We start from the raw sequence: 25,300 nt of genomic DNA on the forward strand, positions 1-25,300 counted from the left end.
GCCCGCAGCCCTCCTGAAACGAAACGGAACTTGCCCGGTTGCATGGCTCCCTCCCCCTGCTCCCGCTTGGGGGTCTCCCGAAAGCCAGGGCCCTCGCCGGACTGTGATGGGCCGCCTGGCGCTTCTCACCCTCTAGTTCCAGCCCTCCGAGGTGCCACATGCGCGCCCGGCGCCCGGAATCACGCGCTGCCCAGACGCCGGCTCCCCGGCAGAGTCCCTCACCTTACTCGCGGTGCCTTTCTGGAGGCTGCCATTCGGCGGTGACGTGCCCCGGCCCACGTCAGGGGAGCGCAGACCAGCTGATCACCCTGGGAAGAGCAGGAAGGAGAGAGGCAGGCGCGCAGGCTGCAAGCGCGCGAGCCGAGGGGCCACGCCCCCTTCTGTGGCGTGCGCTCGCGCCGCGGCCCCGCCCGCCCGAGGGCCCCGCCCACAAGCCCGCAGCTCCAAGGCTTGCTGTCAGGGAGGCGGGAAGCAGGAAGTGTGTCCGGGTTTCCACCCCAGCAGGCCTTGCCTCTTCCCCTGCGGCGGGTTAAGGGGTGGAGGCCGTGCCACGGAGCATCATTTCTGTTGGTTTTTCTCTCGCCTTTTCCCAAAGAGGAAAAAAAAGGGGGCTTTGCAGGCTAAAGGGGCTGGGGCGCGAAGAGCTACCCTCCAGGGATGTTCCTGCCCTTAGGAGGGCAGAGAGGAGGGGAAACGAGGTCAGTTCCGATAGTACCGCTGCGGGGTCTCTCTGAGACTTTAGAGCTGTCCCCCAAAATCGCTTCTTCGGGCAACTTCAAAATCCACCTAGCCACTCCACCTGGAGAGCAACGGGCACCTCAAACTTAACATATCTGAACCACGCTCCCAGCCCAACTCACCAAGACAAAAACTGTGCTCCATCAGTCTTGGCCATCTCAGTGGCTACTCCATTCTTTCACATGCTCAGGACAACACCATGGAGTCATCCCTGCCTTCTCCGTTCAAACACCACATCCAGTCGGTCAAAAAATCGTGTTGGCCTGTCTTCAAAATAAATCTCTAATCCCACCCCACCTGTCCCTGCTCTGGTCTGACGCACTTGTGTGATGGATCACACTGGCCTCCCTGCTGCCACCCAGCACCTGCACAGTCCAGCGGAAACACTGCAGCCAGCGTTTCAATCCTTTGAAGTCTGAGATCGTTTTGCTACTCTGCTTAGCACTTTCTGATGGTTCCTCGTGTCACTCAAGCTAAAAGCTCTGCTTGATTTGCCCCTAACCTCACTTCCTTCTGTTCTCACCTTGCTTGCTCTGCTCCAGCTAAACTAGCCTCCTTGCTATCCTTGAAAAAGCTGGCCACACTCATGCCTTTGGCCTTGCTCTCCCTCCAAACGTTTCGGCTCTCTTCCTCACCTTTCTCTCACCTTGCCTTCAAGTCTTTGCTTAGGTAGCATCCTCTCAAAGAAACATACTCTGACCACCCTATTGAAAAATGCACTTGTTGGGATGAGCACCGGGTCTTGTATGTAAGCCAATTTGACAATAAATTATATTAAAATGTTTTTAATAAAATTAAAAATTAAAAACTAAAAGCAACCTCCCCACCACTCCTAATCCCCCTTACTCTGCTATATTTTTTTCATAGTGCTTATCACCTTTTACTACAATAAAAATGTACTTGGGTGTATTGTCTTCTGTCCCCTCTTCTCCACACACAAAAGTGCACACACACACACAACATGGCCATCAATGCAGGGACTGTATCTGTATTGTTTAATGAATGACAATCCCTGACATGTAGTAGGTTCTCATTGTCTATTTTCTGCATGAATGAATGTCCCTAGAATGTACAGTCCTCAAGGGTAAGGGAGCCTGGTGCTCAGAACAGCACCTGGCACAGAGTCAGCACTTAGGAAATATTTGCTAAGTGAAAGTGACCACGTTTTTAAAAGGTGACCTATACTGGTTGCTTTCACCTTCAGGGAAGACCTAATACCCCTATATCAAATAGGTTCTGCTGCCTGTAAGAACTTAAAGTTCTGGTTCTTATTCAATACGCATTTAGACAAGCTAAATCAGGCCCTGTAGAAAAAGTATGAAAGAACTAAAAGATGTGGTGCCTTGAAAGGCAGCAGACAGCTGTTCCATTTCCCCAAATTTCTAGAGCCAAAAAGAGAGAGATTGTAAATAAAATGACTGGTTCCAGACCACATCTGATAGATGGTGGCAAAGATCAAGTTGTAAGAGAAAAAAGGAAATGTCAGAGAGACAGATAAATGGGACATAAAAGAAACAGGTATTTCGTAATCACATCGTCTGGGAGGAGTCTGCCCAGAATTTACAGCATCTGTCTTTGGAGGAGAAAGAGAAATACTTGGTGTTCCCTGGACTGGATTTGAGTTCCGGTTTGCTGGAGAAAAAGGCACCCCTCCCCCTTTGAAACTTCTGGGACAAATTCCGAGAGAGGTCGTTGAGTTGAATCATCACAAAAGGTGAGAACACTGAGGTCACAGCAGGTTCTTCTGACTCTTCGGTCCCCACATGTTTGAAGAGATGGACGAGTCCCTAACATTTACTGAGTGCTATGAGCCTGGCCGACAACAACCCAATGAGTAAAGGACTGTTATCATCATTTTACTGGTTAAGTCTAGTAGAGGTTTGCAGAGGTTAAGTCACTTGCCCAAGTGACTAGTCAGTGGTGGGGCTCTGTGGTATACATTCAGGCAGCAGGATGGATTCCTAGCCCCCCAAACACTTTAATGAAGGGACCCTAGAGGTCACCTCATCCAACCTCCTAACCCATACACTGGAAAGAAAGAGGCAGCCAGATTCATCCTTCAAACTCAGACTAGATGGGTCTTAGATGAGGCCAGAAACATCAAGTGTGGGAAAACCTATTATACGTTGAACTAGCACCCCCCCCCCACGCACACAATTCACATGTTGAAGCCCCGACCCTCCAGTACCTCAAAATGCGATGGTATCTGGAAATAGAATCATTGCAGATATAATTATTAAGATGAGGTCATACTGAAGTGCTGGATCCCTAATCTAATATGGCGTATCCTTACACAAAGGGGATATTTGGACACAGAACACCAAGTGAAAATGAAGGCAGAGATCAGGGTGGTGCATCTCCATACAAGCCAAAGATTGCCCGCAAACCACCAGGAGCTAGGAGAGAGTCAAGGAACGGATTCTCTTTCACGACACTCAGAAGAGACCAACCCTGCTTTAATCTTCAAGTTCCAGCCTCCACAACTGTGAGAACACAACGTTCTGTTTGAGGCATCCAGTCTGTGGTACTTTGTGACAAAAGCCCCAGGAAACAATACAGGTGAGTTCTAAATGTTAAGGTGTATGAATTATGGGACTGTTCTTTTGGCCACATATTATTCATCCATTCTCTTTTGGTAACCATCCTTCTCCTTCCTTCTGAAGACGCATCCTTTCTTCCTTCCCTTGTTCCCTCACTCTCAGTCTATGTTATTCTAGTGAAACACTTGGGATTCCAAGAGTCTTTCATGACCTAGGCATAAGCTGTAGTCAAGGACCAGCGGTTGCCATGGGACTAGGGCAACGAGAGTTTCATGGTGAGCACTGGAACAGAGCTTTGTTTCCTTCCGCCAATCAAGAATTTGGATGCGTGTTCTCTGGAGATGCTGCCTCTATGTGCAACACGTGAGTAGCACCAAAGAAGCCAAAGGCAGAGCAGAGAGCGAAGAAAAGAAGCAGAAACTTCATAGTCGTCTCTGAGCCCTGAATCCCGCCATGCCCAAGACCAAATCTCCCACTGGGCTTTTCACATGTCAGCCTAAACATTTCCCTTTGTGTTTAAGTCAGTTTGACACGGATTTACTGTTCACTTGCCATCGAAAAACTCCTCACTGAATCATTTCAGTTATATTCCAACTGTACAACTGAATCTTATTTTATGCATGATGTAGATAGAATTTTATTAATACTGATAATTAATCATGAACTAAGAAATGGAAAAAGTAGATTACAAAACAATGCAATATCCCATTTTATAAGTCTGTATATACATCTATCTCTTCTAATGTAGATACATTTTTTAGAATAAGGAAAATGATTTACAAAATGCTAACAATCTTTATCTTGAGGTGGCAGAATTTGGAGTGATCTTAATTTTGCTCTGCTTCTTTGTTTTAAGATTGGTTTTGTTATTTAAAAAAAAAAAAAACCCTCAAAATACTACTCATTTCTCTGACCCTTTCTCCTTTAAAGATAAATGAAGGACCTGTTCTATTCTCCAAATCTGAGCACATCAGGCAGAGTAGCCCTCCAGTATTCAACTTAATAACTGGTTGATGGCCTGACCATAGATGGGGGAAAGCAGGCAACATCCTTTTGATAAAAACCCCAGATAAAAGGACTGAAAAACTAAAAATTCTGGTAGGATATCAAACAAAATTACAACTTCAGAGGAGAGGTTTAACCTTTTCAAACATTTCAATTTGTACTAATCAAATTGATAGCCATAGAACCAGTGATGAGTGAGGCTCTCATAAATTGTTACAATATGGCCTTATTTTTTTTTTTTTGTAAAGTTAACCAAAAGATAGGCTTGTGGTTACACCCTAGAAAGGAATGGGGGAAGAAAAGCCAACTTTGGGGATTGTAGCGTCTGCCAAAACAATGTACTATAAATTAAGGGTGGGAGAATGCATTTGGCTCAGCTCAGAATCCACTCACCCTTTGTATTCAGTGAAAACTGAACTCAGACCTTTTGATATCTGAGTTCTATTTACTCTTGGCAAAGTTCAGTTCTTCAGTTCAAATAAAAAAAAATCTTTTTTAACTTAAATACACCCCAAGGATTTCTTGGACATCAAATGGTTCTTGCACAAACAACATAATGATGAGCTAAGTGTAAATGAATCAGGAACATACAGAGTAAGTGACTGAAACATGCAGACCTTCCCATGATATAGCACAAGAGGCTCAGGAAAGCACGATGTCTGTCTCTTCCTTTAAGGAGGATTTCTTTTTACCGTATTTTATCCTTTCCTTGAGAAGTCTTTGTAAAATGTGGGAAAGGGATGAGAGTATATCCAGCTGTTCCTGATGTTGACTTTTCACAATCCCTTCCTGGCTGTGCCTTGAAAGCTGGGCTTTGGATAGAAACAGCATGGCCGAGAGGTAAAGGTCAAGAGACAAGCTCTGGCCCTGGGTCTGCCATTAAACAGGCGTGTGACTTTAGAACTGGCAGGTCACCCCCCTCTCCAATTTCCTAGGAATTTTGTATTTGACCAGCTCCTTCCAGACCTGCTGTGCATTTGATCAAGTTCTAATCAAAAGGCTCAAAGTTGACAGCTTGGCAGATATGTTTTGTGCGGCTCTCACTATATCCCTTTTTCATAACAGTTTTATTGAGATATAATTCACTTTCCATACTTTCCGTACAATTTACCTGCTTAAAGTATGCAACTCAATGGTTTTTAGTATATTCAATTTTAGAACATTTTCATCACCCTGAAAAGAAACCTGCATCCTTTAGCATTTACTTCCTATTTCTCTCCATCGTTTCTAACTCTAGGCAACCACTCATCTACTTTCTATAGATTTGCCTCTTCTTGAGGTGTCACAAAAATGGAATTTTTTTTTCAATGTTTTTATTTATTTTTGAAAGAGAGAGAGACAGAGCATGAGCGGGGAAGGGGTAGAGAGAGAGACACACAGAATCCAAAGCGGGCTCCAGGCTCTGATCTGTCAGCACAGAGCCCAATGCGGGACTTGAACTCATGAACCATGAGATCATGATCTGACCTGAAATCAGACACTTAACTGACTGAGACACAGAATCTGAAGCAGACTCTGTGCTATCAGCAGAGAGCCCAATGCGGGGCTCAAACTTAGAACTTCGTCTCGTTATGCCCAGAATTCGTGATGCCCAAAGACCACTAGGGAGCCGAGTCCGATGCAAAAGCAAAGAGCCTTTATTCGAGCTAGCTCAAGCTCAATCCCCTACCTGCACGGACGCAACGGTGAGATACCAGGGAAAGAGAGGGAGTTTCAAAAGGACAAAGGTTTTATTGGGGCCTAGGGGCAGTTGGTGAGGCAATGGCTATGGCCTCAGCCGATTGGCTGGGGAAGGGTCCTGGGGAAGGGTCCGAGTCCTGTTAGGCAGGTGAGTGGGGGGTTACTCAAGGGGAGGAGGTGTGGTCAAGGTGAAGGACACAAAACAAGATGGAGTCGGCCGGCGTAGGCCTGCCCTTTCAGTCTAACGAAGTCAGACGCTTAACCAACCGAGCCACCCAGGTGCCCCACATAAATGGAATCTTACAGTATATGGTCTTTTGTAACTGGCCTCTTTCATTTAGCATAATTTTTTTCGGGGTTTATCCATGTTGTAGTAATTCCTTTTTTTTTCCAGATAATCCTTTTTTTTTTCCATTCATCAGCTGATGGACATTTAGTTTGTTCCCGCTTTCTTTGGATATTGTGAATAATGCTTCTACGAACATTCAGGGACAAGGTTTTGTGTGGACATGCTTCCATTTCTCTTGAGTATATATGTAGGCATAGAAGTGTTGAGTCATATGGTCACTGTATGTTTCACCTTTTGAGGAAGTGCTAATCTATTTTCCAAAGTGGCTCCACCATTACACATTCCCACCAGCAATGTGCGACGGTTCTAATTTCTCCACAACCCAATCAACACTTGCTATTATCTTTCTTCTTTATTTTAGCCATCTTAATAAATAAAAAATAGCGTCTCGTGGTTTTGATTTGCATTTCCTGATAGCTAATCATGTTGAGCTTCTTTTCACCAGCTGATTGGCCGTTTACATATGTCCATTGGAGAGATAGCTATTTAGATTCTTTGCCCATTTTAAAATTGGATTGTTTTTCTCCGTATTGAGTTGTAAGCGTTCTTTATATATTCTAGATGCAAGTCCCTCATCAGATATGTGATTTGCAAATATTTTCTCCCTTTCTGTGGGTGGTTGCATTTTTAAATTCTAATTACACAGCAACATTTAAAAAAGGAAAGGCTTGCTATTTAAAAATCCCTATCTGCAGCTCCTTTCGGAAAATCTGAAGATTGGTTCGGCAACACTGGCCCTTCCTTCTATGCAGCAACAAGCAGCATGAATAGAGCAGGGGTTTCTCCCTTAAGACGGGACAGGGAGCCCTCCCTTGGACCATGTAGCCTCTTCTATGTTACCGTCCAGGTCCCTATAGACATCCTAATGTGTGACTTCTAGAGAATTTGACAGAGCATGGCCAGGATTTCAACTGCACTGAAATTGTCCTTGCAGTCAAGTTAAGTCAACTACACCTCGCCAGATGTTTCGCCTTTGGCACTAAAACACAGAATGCCCCAAACTTTGCACATACTAACAAGTCCTTCACCCTTCCTGTTCAGTGATTTGGCTTTTGCAAGGCCCAGGGCAACTCACTGGGGCTTGGCAAGGTCTCCGGGATTTCGGCAGCCCAGGTGGTAGTGATGTCATGAGTGTCCCTTGCCATAACACTTCCTCATTATTAACTCACACGTGCCCAACTCAAACAAATGGAATTTAAAAACAGAGTAATGGTCTGCCTGAACTTCAAAACCCTGCATAAAAAAAAAAATCAGAAAAACAATTGCATGCTTAGGACCGTAGCCAAGAATAAAAAAACACAATTTCTGATTATTGAACATCCCTTCCTCTAATTATGCTTTGCCTGCTAAAAGCAGCCCCTTGTCAGAGTAAAATGAGCATCTCTAAAAATATGTATCAGTGGGGTGCCTAGGTGGCTCAGTCGGTTGAGTGTCTGAATCTTAATTTCAGCTCAGGTCATGACCCCAGGGTTGTGGGATCAAGCCCCTCATCAGGCTCCATGCTGAGCTTGAGATTCTCAGTCTCTCTCTCTCTCCCTCTGTCTCTCTCTCTCTCTCTCTCTCTCTTTCCCTCTGCCCCTCTCCCCCGCTCTCTCTCTAAAAAAGAAAAAGAAAGAAAAAAGAAATAGTTGCCAACACATAAAAATGAAGAGATTTCATCCCACCACAAGAAAAAAAATCTATTAGATTGGGCCTGTGGTTCCTGCTAGAATTTTGCAACAGACATAGTGGAGCTGATCAGTGGGGCCCAGGGCCCAGCCAGTGGGCTTCATGCATCATGCTACCTGCCTTGTTCCTGAAAGTATTGAGTTGAGGACTCTTAATACAGGTAATTGAGACATATGTGAGGCGTTAGTGCATTTGCTGTCTGTGGGAGGGCTCTAGGTAGTTTCACCATAAACATCTTTGCTGGAAGCATTTTGGCCACATTAACTAATTGGCGGTAAGACAATGTTGCTATAAAAGATAAAATTACGGGTGCCTGGGTGGCTCAGTCAGTTGAGCGTCTGACTCTTGGTTTCAGCTCGGGTCAAGGTCTCATAGTTTCATGAGTTCAAGTCTGATGTTGGGCTCTGTGCTAACCATGTGGAGCCTGCTTGGAATTCTCCCTCTCTTTCTCTACCCCTCTCCCACTCGTGCTCTGTGTCTCTCTCAAAGTAAATGAAAGGGATAAAATCACAAAAAATAAATAAATAAACAAGGACATTCGTTAAAAAGGACATAATGAAACATGAAAAATGAATAACCAAATTTAAAAGACTATTACAAAATGCCAAATACTTGAATATATTCAAAACGTATAGTGTAGATTATGGCAATACTGTACAAATAACTGATTTTATTTTGCAGACTGTACCTAAGCACTTGTCTTCAAAATCTTTTGTTTATAGTACTATATAGTTTTTTTTTTTTTACTCATTCATTTGTCTTTTCATTCAGCATCACACTTTTTCTTTTCTTTTTTTTTAATTTTTTTTTTTAACGTTTATTTATTTTTGAGACAGAGAGAGACAGAGCATGAACGGGGGAGGGGCAGAGAGAGAGGGAGACACAGAATCTGAAGCAGGCTCCAGGCTCTGAGAAATCAGCACAGAGCCCGACGCAGGGCTCGAACTCACCGACCGCCAGATCGTGACCTGAGCCGAAGTCGGACGCTTAACCGACTGAGCCACCCGGGCGCCCCACACTTTCTCTTTTCTGCTAAAACGTCTTCCTTCATTAAGAGGGGTAGCCATTTCAGAATCCAAGGATGGATACCTGTTACTGAGCTTTGTGTTGCATTGTGAAAGCCTTCCATACCGGTGTTTGCTTTTGGCATATTGTCACATGTCTGTTGACAGGCATTCCAAAGTTCTATGGGAAATGTGGGTTCAAAAGTGTGCCACTGTATAGACCACTAGGAGGGCTCAGATTTATATAACAAAAGAAATGGGAGTACTACGTCAATGGAGAAATGAAACTAAATTCCCAGCCGATTAGTTTTTTTTCTTTTATGGCGCAGCTGCCTTATGGCCAATTACTTGAGGGGCAAAAATGCCTGTGGCAAAGGTGTCTGTGGCACTGAGTCTTGCAATGACAATACCAGGGCAGTAGGAGTGCTCCCAATCTCCACGACTCTTGTTAAAAGAGAGAAAGACAGACACCAGACAGACAGACCAATACTGAGGGGCAACTGAGACCTTTGCAGGCTTGGAGGGCTTATCGGGAGAGCGGATGGTCAAAATAGGAGCACCGGAGTGCTGAGAAAGGAGGAGGAGGAGGCTGTGGGGCCTCTGCAGGACCTCCTCTTGGCCCAAGTTCACAACCTAAGCAGCACGTGCTGCAAGACCTCCGCAGATTTCAAAGAGAAAGAAGGACAGGGTTGCCTCAGAGCACAGGTTCCCACAGGGGAAAGGCTGGAAACAGCGTGCAGTCTGGGAGCTGGGGCCCTTCACCTGCTTGAGTGCAAGGAGCTGGGCCTTACTTGTTTCCAGAAAATGCCCTCTAGTTTGCTCTGCTGTGCAGCACGTCAATTCTTCTCATCGACTGCTAACTGGTGATTGGGAGAAAGGAGACCTGACCGTACAGGCTATCTGAAGACTAAACGAACCCAAGAAAAGCACTTTGCGCTGTATCTGGAGCCCAGAAAGAACACAATAAATGTTAGCTCTGTTATTACTGGTGAACTCCCACAGTGCCTTTTAAGAATCTGATATCTATACATCTTCATAAAATCACGACTGTCAAAACTGAAGGAGTCCTTGGAGACCTTCTAGTTCACTGAATGTAGGAGAAAAGCGGTTTTTTCCTCCCAAAGAAGAGGCGACGGCCCTGACCAGTGTGTGGCCTTATCAGTTTTGTCAATGCTCTGATTGTGTAAAGCAAGGCATGCCTGGAGATGGGAGGGTAGATTTGCTGTGGGGTAGGCCTTATTGTTATGCTGACGAGTCACCTTTCTTGGCAGTTTTGGCTCAATACTTAAGTCCGAAGTTAGGAGGCCCCTGGGTAAGGCTCAGAGACAAATGAACTGGGAAGTGGTGGGGGAGGGCGTGATTTACATCCTTTCCCTCCCAGTCGCCAGAGTGTGCGAGGAGTGGGATGGACGGCTCTTAGGTTGGGAGTTCAGCACAGCTGTAAAAACAGCCTGTCCCCACGGGTTCCCCCAGCTCTTTGGCACAAAAAAGCTGCGGAGTGGCTTAAGGAAGTAAGAGCAAAGCAGGAACTGCTCATCAGGGGAGACAGAGTAAAACAAAACGTTTCTATTGTATGATCTCATCACCAACGAGGTCTCTCTTCTTGTCTTGGGAATTAGGTAGAATTGGAATCATGGGGGAGTTAAATAATAAAAATTTTTAAAAATGTAATAGATTAAAAAAATCTCTAAAGAAGATTTTGTTGCGTGTCATAATCACCAGTTCTCGGGGCCTATCAACTGCAGACAGGCTTTAAAAGTCTAAAAACCCTAAACTGCTGTGCTAGGTGAGACTCTGTCCCACCCTCCACCTCATCAATGCCCCTCCTTCTGGGCTCCAGCCTCCCCTTCCATTTCTTCCAAGGGAACTTCCTTTGTGCCTCAGGACCTTTGCACATTGTAAAAGTCCCAAGGGGCTGCAGATTCCACGAAACAACAATTGTGCTTGGATAAGGAGGCTGGGACTGGCACGGAACTTAAAGAAAAGAGGATTCCAACTAATCTCTCAGAGAAGCAGCAGGACAAACTGGAAGGCGCCCTGGCTCTTAGAAGAACTTAGAACACTCTGCTGAGTGCTGAAATATATGACCTCAGGAATCAATGCCCCCACTGGGCCATAATTCACGGAGCTGAGCTCTTATAACTTATGCCCTTTCCTGTAAGCATATTATACTTCAATTAACACTTTGCTTAAAAATACTTTTAGGAGAAAATACAGGAGAGACTACCTTGGGGTAAGGAAGGATCCTGGGGTAAGGAAAATTTTCTTAAATAAGACACAAAGAACACAAATCATTAAGGGAAAAAACTGACTAATCAATCACATAAAAATTTTTTTAATTAAGAGGGAAGCAGAAATAATAACAGCAGTGAACTTACAGATAGCTTCAGTATAATAAGGAATAACATCATGAATAGGTAACATTTATTTTGCCATGAACTATGCCAAGGCCTTTGCAAATATTACCCATCGTACCCTTAAAATGACCCTGTCAGATCAGCACAGTGATCATCCCCTAGTCCTCTCCTTCTGGGGATTGCCCCAACATGGCCAAGTTCATTCTAACCTCTGAACACAGTCTCACCCATCTGGGACCCCCTTCCCCTCCTCTTCGCTCTAGTTCTGCTATCCTTCCAGACCCACCTGGAACTACACCTACTGTCTGAAGTCAACCTTCACTCTAGGCCAATATTGCCCAACAGGATTCCTGCAAAGTAAAAATAATAATTTTGCACTGTCCAATATGGTGGCCCCTAGCCACATGTGGCTACAGAGTACCTACTACGGTGAGGATGACTGAGAAGCTAAGTTCTTCATTTTATTCCGTCTTAACTAATTTACACTTAAAAATCCACATGTGCCTAGTGGCCACCATAGTAGATAGCACAGCTCTGGACAATGCCAGGTCACTGTATTGCCTTGATGTTATTCCTCCTCCAAGAACTGAACACAAAGTTGGTTGGTTCCCTAAATATTTTATTTGCAGAAGTCTTGCCTTTGGGGCCAGATCATTAGCATAAGGAGGCAGTTACAGGTAGGAAAAAGCTACCTTTGTGGTCCTACTGTTGGTACACAGTGCTGAGCACAGAACAGGTTGGTCTCCTGCTAAAATCAGTTGTCACGCAGAACAGGGAGAGGTAAAAATGCAAAGCCGAGAGCATGGGTGACCCAAAGTAGCTGATGTTCCACTATGGAGGGGTGGGGTGGGGTGGGGTACCATTCCAGGGAAGAAGCTAATAGCTCCCCTGTTAGAGAAGCCAGCACCCGGAGCCCAGATGAGGGCAGCTTTAGCCCCAGCCAAGTACTTAAATGCCTGTGAGACCTCCTGCATTTCCTGGAAGCCTCATTTTGCACCTCAGAAGTGGCTCACACTTTCGGTAAACACGGTAAACACCCAGGTCTGAGGCAGAGAGCAGGGAAGGTTACATCGCAGCAGAGGGGAGGGAGCCCGACCGACCGAGTGCCCCCAGGTGCTAACTAGAGGCAATAACTGTGTCCTGTTCCTGTGAAGCTGTGAACTCTCACTCCCCTTCTCAGAAACAGGCTCATTGAGATTTGCTCTCTGAAGTGCGGACTGAACAGCAGTGGTTGAAATAGCAGGAGTCAGGCAAGGGATACCTCCATATGGGCCCCGTCACCACACCAGTCTGGGGTGTTTTCCATGGGGACAGACATGAGGAAGGGGTCAGCAGGGGCACTTCCCAAAAAGGAGAGGGGGTTCCCAGTCCCCTGACACAGGAAAACGGAAGACATGAAGGGGCTAAGGCCTACCGAAGAATGTTTATCAGATCCCCCCAAGGCACAGACACTCCTGCAGGTCAAATGGAGATTTTGAAATAGATGAAGGTTGAATTGCAAGATACAGGTAAGTGTGAAAGCCAGAAGATTTGGGGAGCCTGGACATTATGGCAAGTAGTGTACGTTTTAGGCAGTCTGGGAGGCCCTTGAATGGAGTTTGAAGGGGCCCCAGTATCTTCCTTTAGGGGGGGAGATGGAGAGGAGTGGAGAAAACTACTATCCCCCAGGATGCCCAGGCTGCCCCTGGAGTTTATCTGTGGGCCGACCGGGGGAGAGGAAGAGCAGGAAGGTACCTGGGTACCTGCGGTGCCATCTGTCCCTACCAAGTCTGGGAGAAGGAAGAACTTGGGGTGTGTAGGCTGTGGCCTGCCGTCTATATTAACTCCAGCCCATACCTGCTATGCCCACACCTGTCCGCCCCGTCCAGAGAGAAGGGCATCAATAGGTTAGAGGCCTGATACAAAAAGTACTTCCTCTCTAAGACCCTATTAGGGAAAAGATAGCCTTCTCCCTCTTCCCTGAATTCTGCCCTCTCTCCCTTGACCTTCACAGACAGGGTCTGCAGGGTGAGGGACCCTGTCACTGCCACCACCGCCTCACTTCCCCTCTCTCCTCCCTGACTCTCCGTCCACAGAGGCCACCGATCACCTCCCAGCCGTCAAACTGAACACACTGCTGAGGCCTCAATTAACTTGGCCTCCCTCCTTCATGAACGGCTCTTCCTCTGGGCCTTCTTTATACGGTGCATGTCCCCTCGATTTCTCCAGCCTCCTGGGTCCCCCTTCCTGCTTTTGTACTTGCCAGGGCTCCTTCTCACTCACCTTGCGCTACTCCTGGGCGCTGGCTCTGCACTGCCCCTGGGCACTCGTCCTGAACCTACTTGCCTCCACTGTCGGTTCTTGAACTACCATACCTATATCACCAGTCGAGACCTGACTTTCTGAGTACTGCGTCCTTATTTATTCCTAACTTTCTGCTCAACAGCATTGCCCGTGTATTCTGCAGGCACTTGAAACTCAACACGTCCAAAAGTAAAATGATACTCTCTGTCCTTGAAATTTGATTCTTTTGTATTGACAAATATTTAATACCATTCTATTCATGAATAGAAAGCCAGAGCCTAATGAGATGCATTTTTGCATTTATTTCCCTTCTTTCTGGTGACAGTACATGGATTTCCATTCAGGCAAGACCCCTGTCCGCCCCACCCCACCTCCAGCCCATGTGTGTCTGGGGAAGGTGGTGCCAGGCATGGTCCCTGTTTACCAACATATCCCATCCTCCGGGCCCAAAACTTTGGGTTAGGAATAAGTAGTACATGGCCCAGTTTAGGCTAGTGAGATATGAGGAGATATTCTCTGGGGAAAAAAACTGCCCTACCCTTATAACTGTTGAACAGCAAATGTTTTTTCTCCTAAATGATGGAAATAAGGAAGTGTGTACCTCCCAGAACATTCTGTAAGCCATCTTGTGATCATAAGGCAGCCAGTCTTACGGTGAAGTAGAAAGCCTAGAAGTCTGAGGAGAAAGAGAAGAAACGTCTTTGGTAAACCTCAGGATCAAGCCTCACCTGAAGGCCACCTTACCATGGGGCTTGTTAAAAACTTCTTTTTAATTTTTAGACTATTAGACCTGGATTTTCTGTTACTTGCAACCCAAAGTGCCCTAAGTGATACAAGTAATAAGCCCTCAATAACTATTTGTTGAATTGAACTGAAACCTAAAAAAGCATTAATTATGGGTTGACCTCCTAGCAACGTAATGCCTTGATCCAGTTAAACTACACACATCTCATTAAGAAAGCACATCGGTGGCAGAGACTACTTGTTTTAGAGGTTTCCGGAAAGAGTAGGCCTTACGAAGTGCCTCAAGTCATACCATGGAATATAGCTAGTCATGCAGTCGACACAGGAACCTGGTCTTCTCTCTCTACTTCAATGTCCTTGTCTCTAAATCCAGGTCATAAAACTTGCACTTCCTTCTACTGCCCCTAGGTCACGACGAAGCTGGGAAATCAAAGGTATTAAATTTTATAAGGTCTCTTTTCCCACAGCAAGAAGTATGGATGCTATCTATATGAAGCATGCCTTAGGAATCTCTTCCTCACCTTTGGAAGGGTCTTTTGTTTCTTGGAAAACTTGTTAGAAGACCCCTTAGGTTGGCTCCTTACATTAAGAAAAACCTTTGATGAGGTATCAAAATCACAAATAAAACTTCAGCTCATTATGTCCAAAACCAACTTATCAAGCTATAAGAAAATGTGGAAAATGAGAGAGACGAACTAGATAGAGGGTTTCCATCGTGCTTTTCTAACACACTGGTAAATCACAACCCAATTGTGATATGAGTTGTGCGTTCTTCTTAATAATGGTCTAAGTACCATGTTTACTATAGTGAACATCTGTTAGTTTCGCCCACCCAGCCTCTGTTCTCCTGGTTCCTGGTAACAGCCCCTCAATTTTCCTCTGGGGAATAACACACACCCACTCTTAGACTATTTGGTTCAGATAAGGTTGACCCTACCTCCATGGAAGATGGAGGTGGGGAGAGAAAATACAGTCCCTGCCAGTCGACACATCCCACTGACCCAAACCTAAGGGCTGATTCAGGAACAGAAGGCAGCACTTCCAAGTCATTCCAATGAGTCTTAATCCTAGCATTTATGCTGGAACTATTGGGAAAATAAGGCTCTCTTTTCACAGAGGCTGCTAAACTTTGAGAATACAAGACTAAGGCTGCCAGCAGTCATTTATCGCTCATGAAGAGACTCTGAAAAAGTCAATGCAAAGGAAAGTAGAACCTAGAGATAGTGTAAGTCCCAATGAAACCATTTGAGTCCCTGGATCCAGCCATAACTGAAGTTTCTGGTCCTGGATGTTCTTTTATTACACAAGTCTGTAAATTTTATCCTTTGCTTAAGTCAATTTGAGTCGAGGTTTTACTATATATAAGGATCCTGAGTTTGTATTTTTGGAAAATAAGTTGAATGAAGTCAAGGTTACCCTCATAATAATATCTCTCCTGCTTACATTCTGATGTGCTTTCTTTTTTTTTTTAATTTTTTTTTTTTAACGTTTATTTATTTTTGAGACAGAGAGAGACAGAGCATGAACGGGGGAGGAGCAGAGAGAGAGGGAGACACAGAATGGGAAGCAGGCTCCAGGCTCTGGGCCATCAGCCCAGAGCCCGACGCGGGGCTCGAACTCACGGACCATGAGATCGTGACCTGAGCTGAAGTCGGACACTCAACCGACTGAGCCACCCAGGCGCCCCTCTGATGTGCTTTCTTAAGTGAGAAAGAAAAGAGCCAACACCAGCAATGACATTTGACCTATAATTTAGGTGCCTTTGGAAGTGAGAGACCAAAAATTTGAGCCTGCCAGAGTAATATTTCCTGTTCTTGACTACGATTCACGTGAGGGCCTTCACAAGACAAAGGCTGAAAACCTCTTTACTGTGTTACTTCATAGGTTCCTTCCAGGTTGTGTAAACGACTTTTATCCTCATAGCACATTTCTATCTATAGTTTTTTGCATTTCCCAGAGCACTTTCCTGCTCAACACACAGGGACATTTGGACTTATACAACCCTACACACTCCACAGCAATTATGATACCACTTTACAGATGAAGAACCTTTACAGATGAGAATAGTAAAGTGACCTGCCTAGCCCCAGAGCAGGAGAAACTCAGGTTTTCTCTTTCTAACCAGCAACCTTTCCTCCTCCTGTGAGAGCAAAATGAGATCATAAATAGGAAAGCACTTTGGAAAGAAGGAAACTCTATCGATGCCAGATGTATTACTGTAAAGCCAAACCTAAGTACAGAATGACCTTGTTATCACCCCTGGAGTGAGGATGCTTACAGATTGGGCCTGCTTAATCTCCTGGTACCCCGGGGAGAGCCTCTGCAGCTTTCTCCAGCAGGGCTAAGTCTTGCGTGTCCCTGACATCACTTTCTCCAGAGGGGACCCATCAGGAAGAAAGAGCGACATCTCCTTCATTCCTTGAAAACATCGCCCCCCAATTATGCCCAACTCAGGCCAATCCAAACGTCAGAGGGTAATAGCGTAGATGTCAAGATTCAAAATTTATAGACAGTGTGGACATGTGTGATGGTTTGTTTGGGGAAATGGATCCGTCATGTGCAAGATATACGGCACCAGATAAAACATCCTGACAATATTACACGCTTGGGGATGGGGGTGCGCGAGCATATTATTTTGAAAGCACGCTGTTATGACATTTAAAAAATTCCAGAGTGAATGCTGAGCAGATCTAGAGGCTAATGCAATGTGGGGACATGCAGCTGTGCAGAAACATGAAGAATGATCCGTTTTGCATCACAAAGTGCATTTTTCATTTTCCTCTCTCTCCAATCATGGAGTTCAGAGAATTTTAAACGAGTGTGATTGGGATAGATCTAAAATGTGTAATGTAAAAGTGATAATAAAGACTCATTTTTGAAAGGCTGCATATACAAATACTCTAAAATTAAGACTTTGGTCAAAATTGCAAAGGTTTTAACCTGAAAGCCAGTGAATTAGAAACTCTGCTTATTCTCTTGCCAGCTGGCCAACATAAAAGGCTGCCATCCTTTGTTAGGAGGAGCCTTGGATCATGAGGTTTGTTTATTTTTTACTTACAAGAGGTCTTGCCAAGTGCAACTCTCCCGTAAAAAACTTCCTTCTACTTAGATGCACTAAATGTTTCAGAGGGCTTGTTATGTGTAGGCTTTCACACATCTGCTATTTTAAACTTCACAACAGGCAAATAATACCACCCTCATTTTACAGAGGAGAAAATGGAGGCTTAGGGAATTTGAGTAACATGCCCAAGGTTAGATGAGCAGAGGATGCAAGGCCAGAAGCCATAGGCAGGGCTTCTAACCCCTCACACACAACCACTTCAACCCAAAAGAGCACATGCATGTATCCATTCATCTCCAGGCATGTGCAGGTCCTGAGCTAGGCACTGGGACGATGGGGACAGGAAGATGCCAAAACTGAGATTTCAGAGGGGCAGACAGCAGCAAAAGGTACAGGGCCCAAATTTCTAAGCTGATTCCAGCAGGCTTCAGTATCTGGAGATTCGCATGGTAGTAAGACGTGGGAAGTAGGTGTGGGGGTGTTCTTCCTACCAACTGACTCACCTTCTCTCACTGAGCTCAGAGCCCTGAGAGACAGCATCTGGTTAGGTCACTTGATCACTATTAACCCACTTGTGCAAAACTTTTATATATTAGGCTATCTTATAGCCTGTGGGCTAGCCAGTGGACTGGCTGCCTTTAGGACAAGTGCTCACCCCTGATCCAATCAGCTCTGGCTTGGGGTGGGGGGGGGGGGTGGGATGGGGGTGGAATCCTATGGCATAGGACCACCTATGTATGCTTAAGGAAGAGCTTAAGACCGTTTCTTCTATAAGGAACTATAGATGTAAGATTGCCAAATAAAATATAAGACGCACACCTGGATTTGAAGTTTAGATAAACTATGGATAAATCTGTAGTGTCAGTAAGTCCCAAATATTGCATGGGACTTGCAGATAGTATTTATTGTTTATCTGATGTTTATATTTTAACAGGGTACCCTGTATTCTTATTTGCAAATCTGGCAACACAGTGTGGAGTTAGAGGGAGTTGCGGATGCCTCTCTAAGGCTTGGTCAGTTCAAAAGAGAGAGGAAGTAAAAGAACTAAGGTCACAGATTCCAAGAAAGACATCAAGACTAAATTGAAGATCAGGAAGCAGAAAGAAATTGAAGATCAGGATGTAGAAACTTATTGTCTTCAGCTGGCTTCTAAGTGACCTCCTTGGGCAATGTCAAGAAGGGGACACTGGAAGACAGGCAGGCAGCAGGGTTTTGCTTCCGGGTGATCAGCTTATTTAGACAAAGGAACCAACCAGGGCCCACCAATAAGAGGGGGATATTGTCCTTCAGGGATATTGTCCAGTTCCAAGGACAACTAGGCTTACAAGATCTAGGCAGCATGCAGAACCCCAGCACAGAGAGTATAGATCAAAAAACTTAAGCAAATACCCCAGTGGTTCCAATTAGGCATAGGTAGTGCTGGGCCACAGTTCAGAGAGCAAGTGAGCCCCTGAAATTAGGATACTGGACCCTGAAGAGTACAACTAATTTGAAGCCCTGCTTCTTCAGACTAGAGACTTCAACCAACCGTCTGCCAAGATCACAGGGGGCTGAGAAACCAAAGAAGTTATAGCTACTGGTAAGTGGGCAACGGAGGGCTGACCCAGGCTGCTGTCATTCATCCAACTTTCCCTTTCTGGGAGTCTGACCAGGCTGGACTTCCCAGGGCTGGGCCTGAGCATGGAACTGAGAGGAACAAAGTCTTAGATCTGAATGAGTGGGGAGCAAGAACCACATACAAAACCACAGGTCAGCTAAGAAGATCTGTCAAGATGGCAGGAACAGAGAGGAAATGAGACCCTCTGAGATAAATGTCCTCAGGACCTGCATCAAACCTGTGGGCCAGGAGTTAGGAGTGAAGGTCATTGTCTGGTTTGGACTTTGGTTTGGCTTTTGATCTTTTTGGAACACAATCCACACTTTATATACTGATCTCTACGCTGGGTATAGAGCCTGCTTGAGATTCTCTCTCTCTCTCTCTCTCTCTCTCTCTCTCTCTCTCTCTCCCCCTCTTCCCCTCAAAAAAAAAAAAAAAAAAAAAGACATCTCCTTATAGTATTTCCAGAGTGCCAGATTGTTCATCTGTCCATCTCCAAGAGCTTTTGTCTGGTTCCTGTTACAAGAAAAGAGGAAGGAGAAAAAGAGAGAGAGAAGAGTGGAAACTAAGGAGATAAGTTCAGAGTGGGTAAAGTGAACCAGTGGGTGACTTAAAAATGGCAACACCTACATTCCATTTAAAGTTTGCACAACCATGGTTGTGAGCTCTTCCTCCATTTCTTCCTTGTCATCCTCGGCACAAACTTTCATGCCCATAAATAATTGGTGTGAAGGGTGTGTGTGATGTGTATGTGTGTGTGAGTCAGAAAAGGGTCTGAGTTTCATGTCTGGTCACTGTGGAACAGAACAGAGACCACATGAGCTGAAGAACTCAAGAAGGAAAGGAATCCATAAGATCCGTTGGGAATTCAGAGACATTGTGGAAAAGGCTTTGGATACCCACAGAAGGAGGAATTGAGAGTTTATTCTAGTTTCATCTAGAACTCAAGGAAAAACGAAATGCCAGTTAACATCTGGGATACATAAGGCAGAGCAATGACAACCAGACTTAAGTGAGAGAGAAAGGGTTAAGCAGACAGAGAGAAAGAGAGAGAGAGAGAGAGACCATGTTCCTTCTTGTATTAATTAAGTAGGCTAAGCTGCGGTAACAAGTACACTTATAATTGTTCAAAAACAATAGTTTATTTTTTACTTACTCAACAGTTTGAAGACAGCTCTTTTCCATGTGATGATTCAGAAACTCAGGCGCCTTCCAGCTTGTGGCTGTACTATCCCCAAGGGTCCAGGACCTCATCATTATGTATGTCCAGCCAAAAGAAGGGGGAGGAAGTAAGGTGGGGACACACAACCTTCTTGACCTGGAAATGGCCTGTATCACTTCCACTCACATTCTGTTGGCTAGAACTCGCTCATATAGACACATCCAACTGCACATGTAGCCTGGGAATTGTGGCCTAGCTGTGCATTTAAGAAGAAGAGGAAACGGATTTTTAGTAAATAGCTGTCAATCTATCAGTCTTCCCTTCCAGACACAACTGTCCATTTGCACCCTTCATCCTGCACAGAGAGCCTACACCCACGTCCTCCTTAAGGAAAATAACCCAGAGCTCCGTTCAGTCTCTACAACCACTTGAAATTCTGGGACTCTGGAGAACACAACGTCTCCTCAATCAGATCTACATGTGACTCCTGATGGTCCAACAATTATTAACTAAAAGATCCAGTTATTAGCTCCTCCAATCCACATCTGCTATGCCATGGAGGAACAGGGACTTGAGAACTGCAATAAAACTCTCATTCAGAAAACGGGAGAATGGGAAAGAGTCCTTGGTTAATAGCACAATGGAATCTTGCTAGGTGGGCAGTGTGAAGGCCCTTTGCCAGGTAAGAGGGGATAAACGCCTTGCTTAGTCCTTTAATCTGCTCTCTGGGAGGGTTTCATTTTCTATTTTTCTCTAAGGCCCCTTGCTCCATCCTTTTGGAAATCCTTCCTTGTCCATTATCCTTTTGGACCACTTCCGAAGTAGACTCCTGAAAGACTGTACAGCCTTCCTAGCCCACTTTCTTCTCAGGCAAATCTAGGAACAAAGGGCAAGCTTGACCAATGAAAGATGATTTCATCCCAGCTTGTGACTCCTTAGTAATACAATTCCCTACAAAACTTAGTAATCTTCTGATTTATTTGCTTCCAGTGGATTCCAAGTGCCAGTAACCACACCCCAAATTTTTTCCTGGACATAATTCTGAAGCCTAAATTATTTTTTACCTCCTGTCCATAGCTTTCTCTCAACTTAATGGCAGCTACCTTGAGGTCATCTGAATGATAGACTCGGGTGGAAAGGCTACACCCTTAATCTGAGTTTTGCTACAGGGGCTGAGCTGCTATATTTAACGGAGAATTCTTTTTTTTTTTAACTTTTTTTTTCAAGCTTATTTATTTTTGAGACAGAGAGAGAGAGAGGGAAGGAGGGAGGGAGGGAGGGAGGGAGGGAGAGAATCCCAAGCAGTCTCCACGCCACAGCACCAGCCCGACATGGAGCTCAATCCTATGAACCACAAGATCAAGACCTAAGCCAAAACCAAGAGTCAGACACTTAACTGACTGAGCCACCCAGGTGCCCCATATTTAACTGAGAATTCTTAATGAGTTTTTGTCCTAAGTCTAGGATTTTTTTTTCTTTAGTCTTATTTCTTTCCATTTGGGATCTAGAATCAATACACTTTTCCAGATCTGGGGGCTGTCTTCCTTTTCTTTCATTTCTGCTTATAAACTGGTCAATTATTGCCAGGGACCACATTTTTCTAGCAGCGCAACTTGTTGTAAGTAGAAAGGAGCTCAACTCTAACATGCGCTAACACTCTGTCTCTTTCTAATGGCTCCCCCTAGAGCTACGGGCCCATCTTGGTCTGCCTTCCAAATGATTGTGGGCGACAGTTTTAACAAGTATTTTGCCACTGCATAACATGGGTCCCCATTTTTGCAGCCTGCTCTATTGTCTTCTTTCTCATGGCACAACTACTAAGTAAATGCCACCTGTTTTAGGTGTTTCTTACATTAGCACTCCCTCTCTGACACTAATTTCTGTATTACTTAAGGCAGGTAAACTGCTGTTAAAAATAGACCCAAAATGTATAATGACTTGAGCACCACAGAAATGTATTTCCACTCACACAACAGTCTGAGGCAATTGTTCCTGTTTGTTGGGTAACTCCCTGGCACGCAGTGCCAGTGATTCAGGAATCAGATTCTTTTGTCCTGTGGCTCTGCCCCTCCTAGAACTTCCTCATCATATGCAACCAGTCTCAGAAGGTAAAGAGACAGTAAAGGGGCACACCTGCTTATTGAAAGGTTCGACCCAGAAATGCTCCACATAACTTCTATTGGCTAGAACTCAGTCATGTGGCCATACTCAATTACACGGAAGCTGGGAAATTAGTCCCTGGCTGAGCAGCCATTTTCTACTTCTCCCCTAAACGTCTCCACACTTCCTACCTTCCTCAGTGCAGCCTCTTCTCTCCCTCTAGTTGTGAATGTGTTCTGTTAAGTCTTCAGGTGGATTTCTTGGGTATTCAGAATGATTTGACACTTATCTAGCTGTGTTGCAGGGACGAGATGAGCCTACCGTCCTCCTATGACGTCACCATGTTAGCTCCCCTCCTGAGCAGCCATTTTTCCAATAACCACTCTGTAGTTCCAGGGATCTACAACCTATATAGCTCTCAAGCCAAATCCAGCCCATTGCCTGTTTTTTAAATAAAATTTTATTGGAACATAGCCACGCTCATTTATTTACATATCGTCTAAGGCTGCTTCCACACACTAACAGCAGTGTTGAGTATCTGCAACTGAAACTATATGGCCTACAATACCTAAAGTATTTCCTATTTGGCACTTTCACAGGAAAAGTTTACTGACCCCAGCTTTATATTGTGGAGGCCAGAACTATCGCGCCACCTTGCCACCACAAGGGGGAGTCTGGAACTGCTGGGGCCCACCACATGACCGCTGAAAATAAGCCAATCAAACAGAAGGCAGAGCCTAGAGATGGAGAGAAACCAAGTCCTGTTGACCTAATTTGAGCCAGGAAGCCAGCCCAGCCTTGGACTTTTTGGTTAGTTGATCAAATACATTTCCTTTTTCACTTAAACCAATTTGAACCGTGTTTCTGTCTCAACAGAAAGGGCCCTAACTGATAACCTCTCCCACCCCAGCAGTGGCAGGGAGTGGGCTAGAAAGTGATGCTTATCTTATGTTTAAGAGGAATAACAAAACTTCAGTCTGACTTTGCACACCAATGGGTCAGACTTGAACTGTGGACAAGTGCTACTGAGGCGTAACCAACATGTGACGCTTTCCCAGTTTAGCCCTGAACCTATTGAATCACTGATCACTGGGAGCTTCCTTTGAATGTTTCATGTCTCTGAGTGATCGAATTTCTCAAAGCAGGTGAATGTGAAAGGCAGGGGTTCAGCAAGGCAGCTGTTTAATCATCCCTCATCCCTAGGAGACCTTGGATAAAACCTGGCCAAGAAACAAAGCAGAGATTTTTTAGTCCGGCCTGTCTGGAAAGGCCCTGTGTCATCTACACAATGAAACATAATAAGCAGTCTCTCTTCCAGGACAAGCCCTCAGAGTTCTCTGCAGGTGCACTGGCAGAGCATGGAGGGGTTGGCAAAGGGCAGGTGGCTTTGTTCTCCCTGCTGCCTCCTCCTTAGATGTTGCTCATTACAGAGTGAGACGGTGGTGTTATATAACACGAACACAGCCTAATTCCACTAGAGTACGAGGAAGAGCAAAATATCTAACTGTCCTCAACACACAGCAGACAGGAAGACCATATATAGGATTCTTCAGACCTTGACAGATGGGCAGTGCACTGAAGTCACAATACTCCCTGAACTTCCTGTGAGGTGCCCCTTATTAAGGGAAACGCTTGTTATATGACAAGAGTCTTCTAGAGTAGGTTAGCAAAATCTGTATTTCTAATAATTCTTGGCATTGCCCAAGCAACCTCCCTCCATGGATCTCTAAGAGCTTTGCAAACATTTGCTGCAAAATAATTTTACACATGCACATACACACATACAACCATACTTACTCTTTAGAATGTCCCTTGTGACTAAGTGAAAAATAATTACACACACTCCTTTTTAATTAACAAACATGTACTCCTATAACCACATATCTCCTGTGACATGAATAAGAAATACATCACCCAGGAGATGGAGATGCATCCGGATGCTTTTTAACCCTTTGTAAAAGTATGGAAGCACCGTGCAAAAAATGTGATTTCTGAGGAAGTATGTAGGGCAAGAATGCTATACGCCAGTGAAGCACAAAAGGCAGAAGCCCTGGAGGCTCTGAGTGTGTGGACAGTCGTATATCTGAGCTCAGTCATATGCGTCCAGGTCCCTCAGGGTCAATTGATGAGGTCTCAAGATTGGGGGCAGATCAGAGGAAGTTTGACTCAGGGAAATAAACACTAGCTATGCCAAAAGAAACATTTAAATTAGGGTCATCTGAGAGAAAAACACGGGTTGAAGCTAGACATGTAGAGGTGATGGGTGAGGCAAGTTCATGTGTAAAAAAATAAGTCAGAACCTGAGAAGGTCAGGTAGGGAGGTCAAGTGCAAAGTAAGTCAGGGCAAATGGTCCAGCAAGTACTATGTATATAATGAGAGAGAGAGAGAGAAGAAAGAGAGATTTATTTTCAGAAACTGGCTCATGCAATTGTAGGGGTTGGCAACACTGGAATCTGTAGAGAAAGCCAGCAGGCTGGAAATTCAAGCAAGAGCTAGTACTGCAGGCTTGAGTGCGAAATATGTAGGGCAGGCCAACAGGATCTCAACTCGGGCAGCATTTCTATGTTACAGTCTTGTAACATAGAAGAATTCCTTCTTCTCCAGGAAACCTTGGTCTTTGCCTTTAAGACCTCCAAGAGATTAAATGAGGTCCACCCACATCATGGAGAGTAATCTGTCTTATTTAAAGTCAACTGATTGTGTTAACCATGTCTACAAAGTACCCTCCCAACAACGTCTAGATTAGTGTTTGACCAAACACTTGGGCACCATGGCCTAGCCAGCCGACACACAAAATTAACCATTGCATTGTGTTTAATGACACCCAACAGAACCAGATGTTTACTAAGTTCCTTACACCATCGAGATTTCAGACTAGGAGAGACTATAAATGAGGAATCTGAAACCCAGACAGTGATGAAGAGTGACCCTTGGGTCATCCCAAAAAAGAGGCAAGGACTTAGGTCTCCTAAACCCCAGTCCAATGCTTTTTCTCGAACTCTAGAGCTAGG

At 44.8% G+C, this 25,300-nt stretch overlaps 1 protein-coding gene and 1 long non-coding RNA gene across 5 annotated transcripts in view; one reads left to right on the top strand and one right to left on the bottom strand.

Moving 5' to 3' along the window:
* The window catches only part of XPNPEP1 (X-prolyl aminopeptidase 1), a 58,770-nt gene extending 58,392 nt beyond the window's left edge, over nt 1-378 (bottom strand). Inside the window, exon 1 of one of the 4 annotated variants that reach the window (XM_015082963.3) lies at nt 223-378. In XM_015082963.3, the coding sequence (XP_014938449.2) occupies nt 223-254 (32 nt within the window). In that variant the 5' untranslated portion in view covers nt 255-378. Of the gene's footprint in view, nt 1-129; nt 153-222 lie in introns of those variants that run through there. The other 3 variants (XM_027063027.2, XM_053206809.1, XM_015082961.3) reach the window with 3 other exon arrangements.
* Nucleotides 379-1,908: 1,530 nt separating this feature from the next.
* Nucleotides 1,909-21,114, top strand: LOC113600121 (uncharacterized). Its single transcript, XR_008291974.1, has 4 exons — nt 1,909-2,572; nt 3,038-3,297; nt 20,190-20,286; nt 20,503-21,114. It is a non-coding gene; the product is annotated as an uncharacterized LOC113600121 (long non-coding RNA).
* The last annotated feature ends 4,186 nt before the right edge of the window (nt 21,115-25,300 follow it).

The sequence above is a fragment of the Acinonyx jubatus genome, chromosome D2 (genome assembly GCF_027475565.1).
Source record: "Acinonyx jubatus isolate Ajub_Pintada_27869175 chromosome D2, VMU_Ajub_asm_v1.0, whole genome shotgun sequence".
Lineage (NCBI taxonomy): Eukaryota > Metazoa > Chordata > Mammalia > Carnivora > Felidae > Acinonyx > Acinonyx jubatus.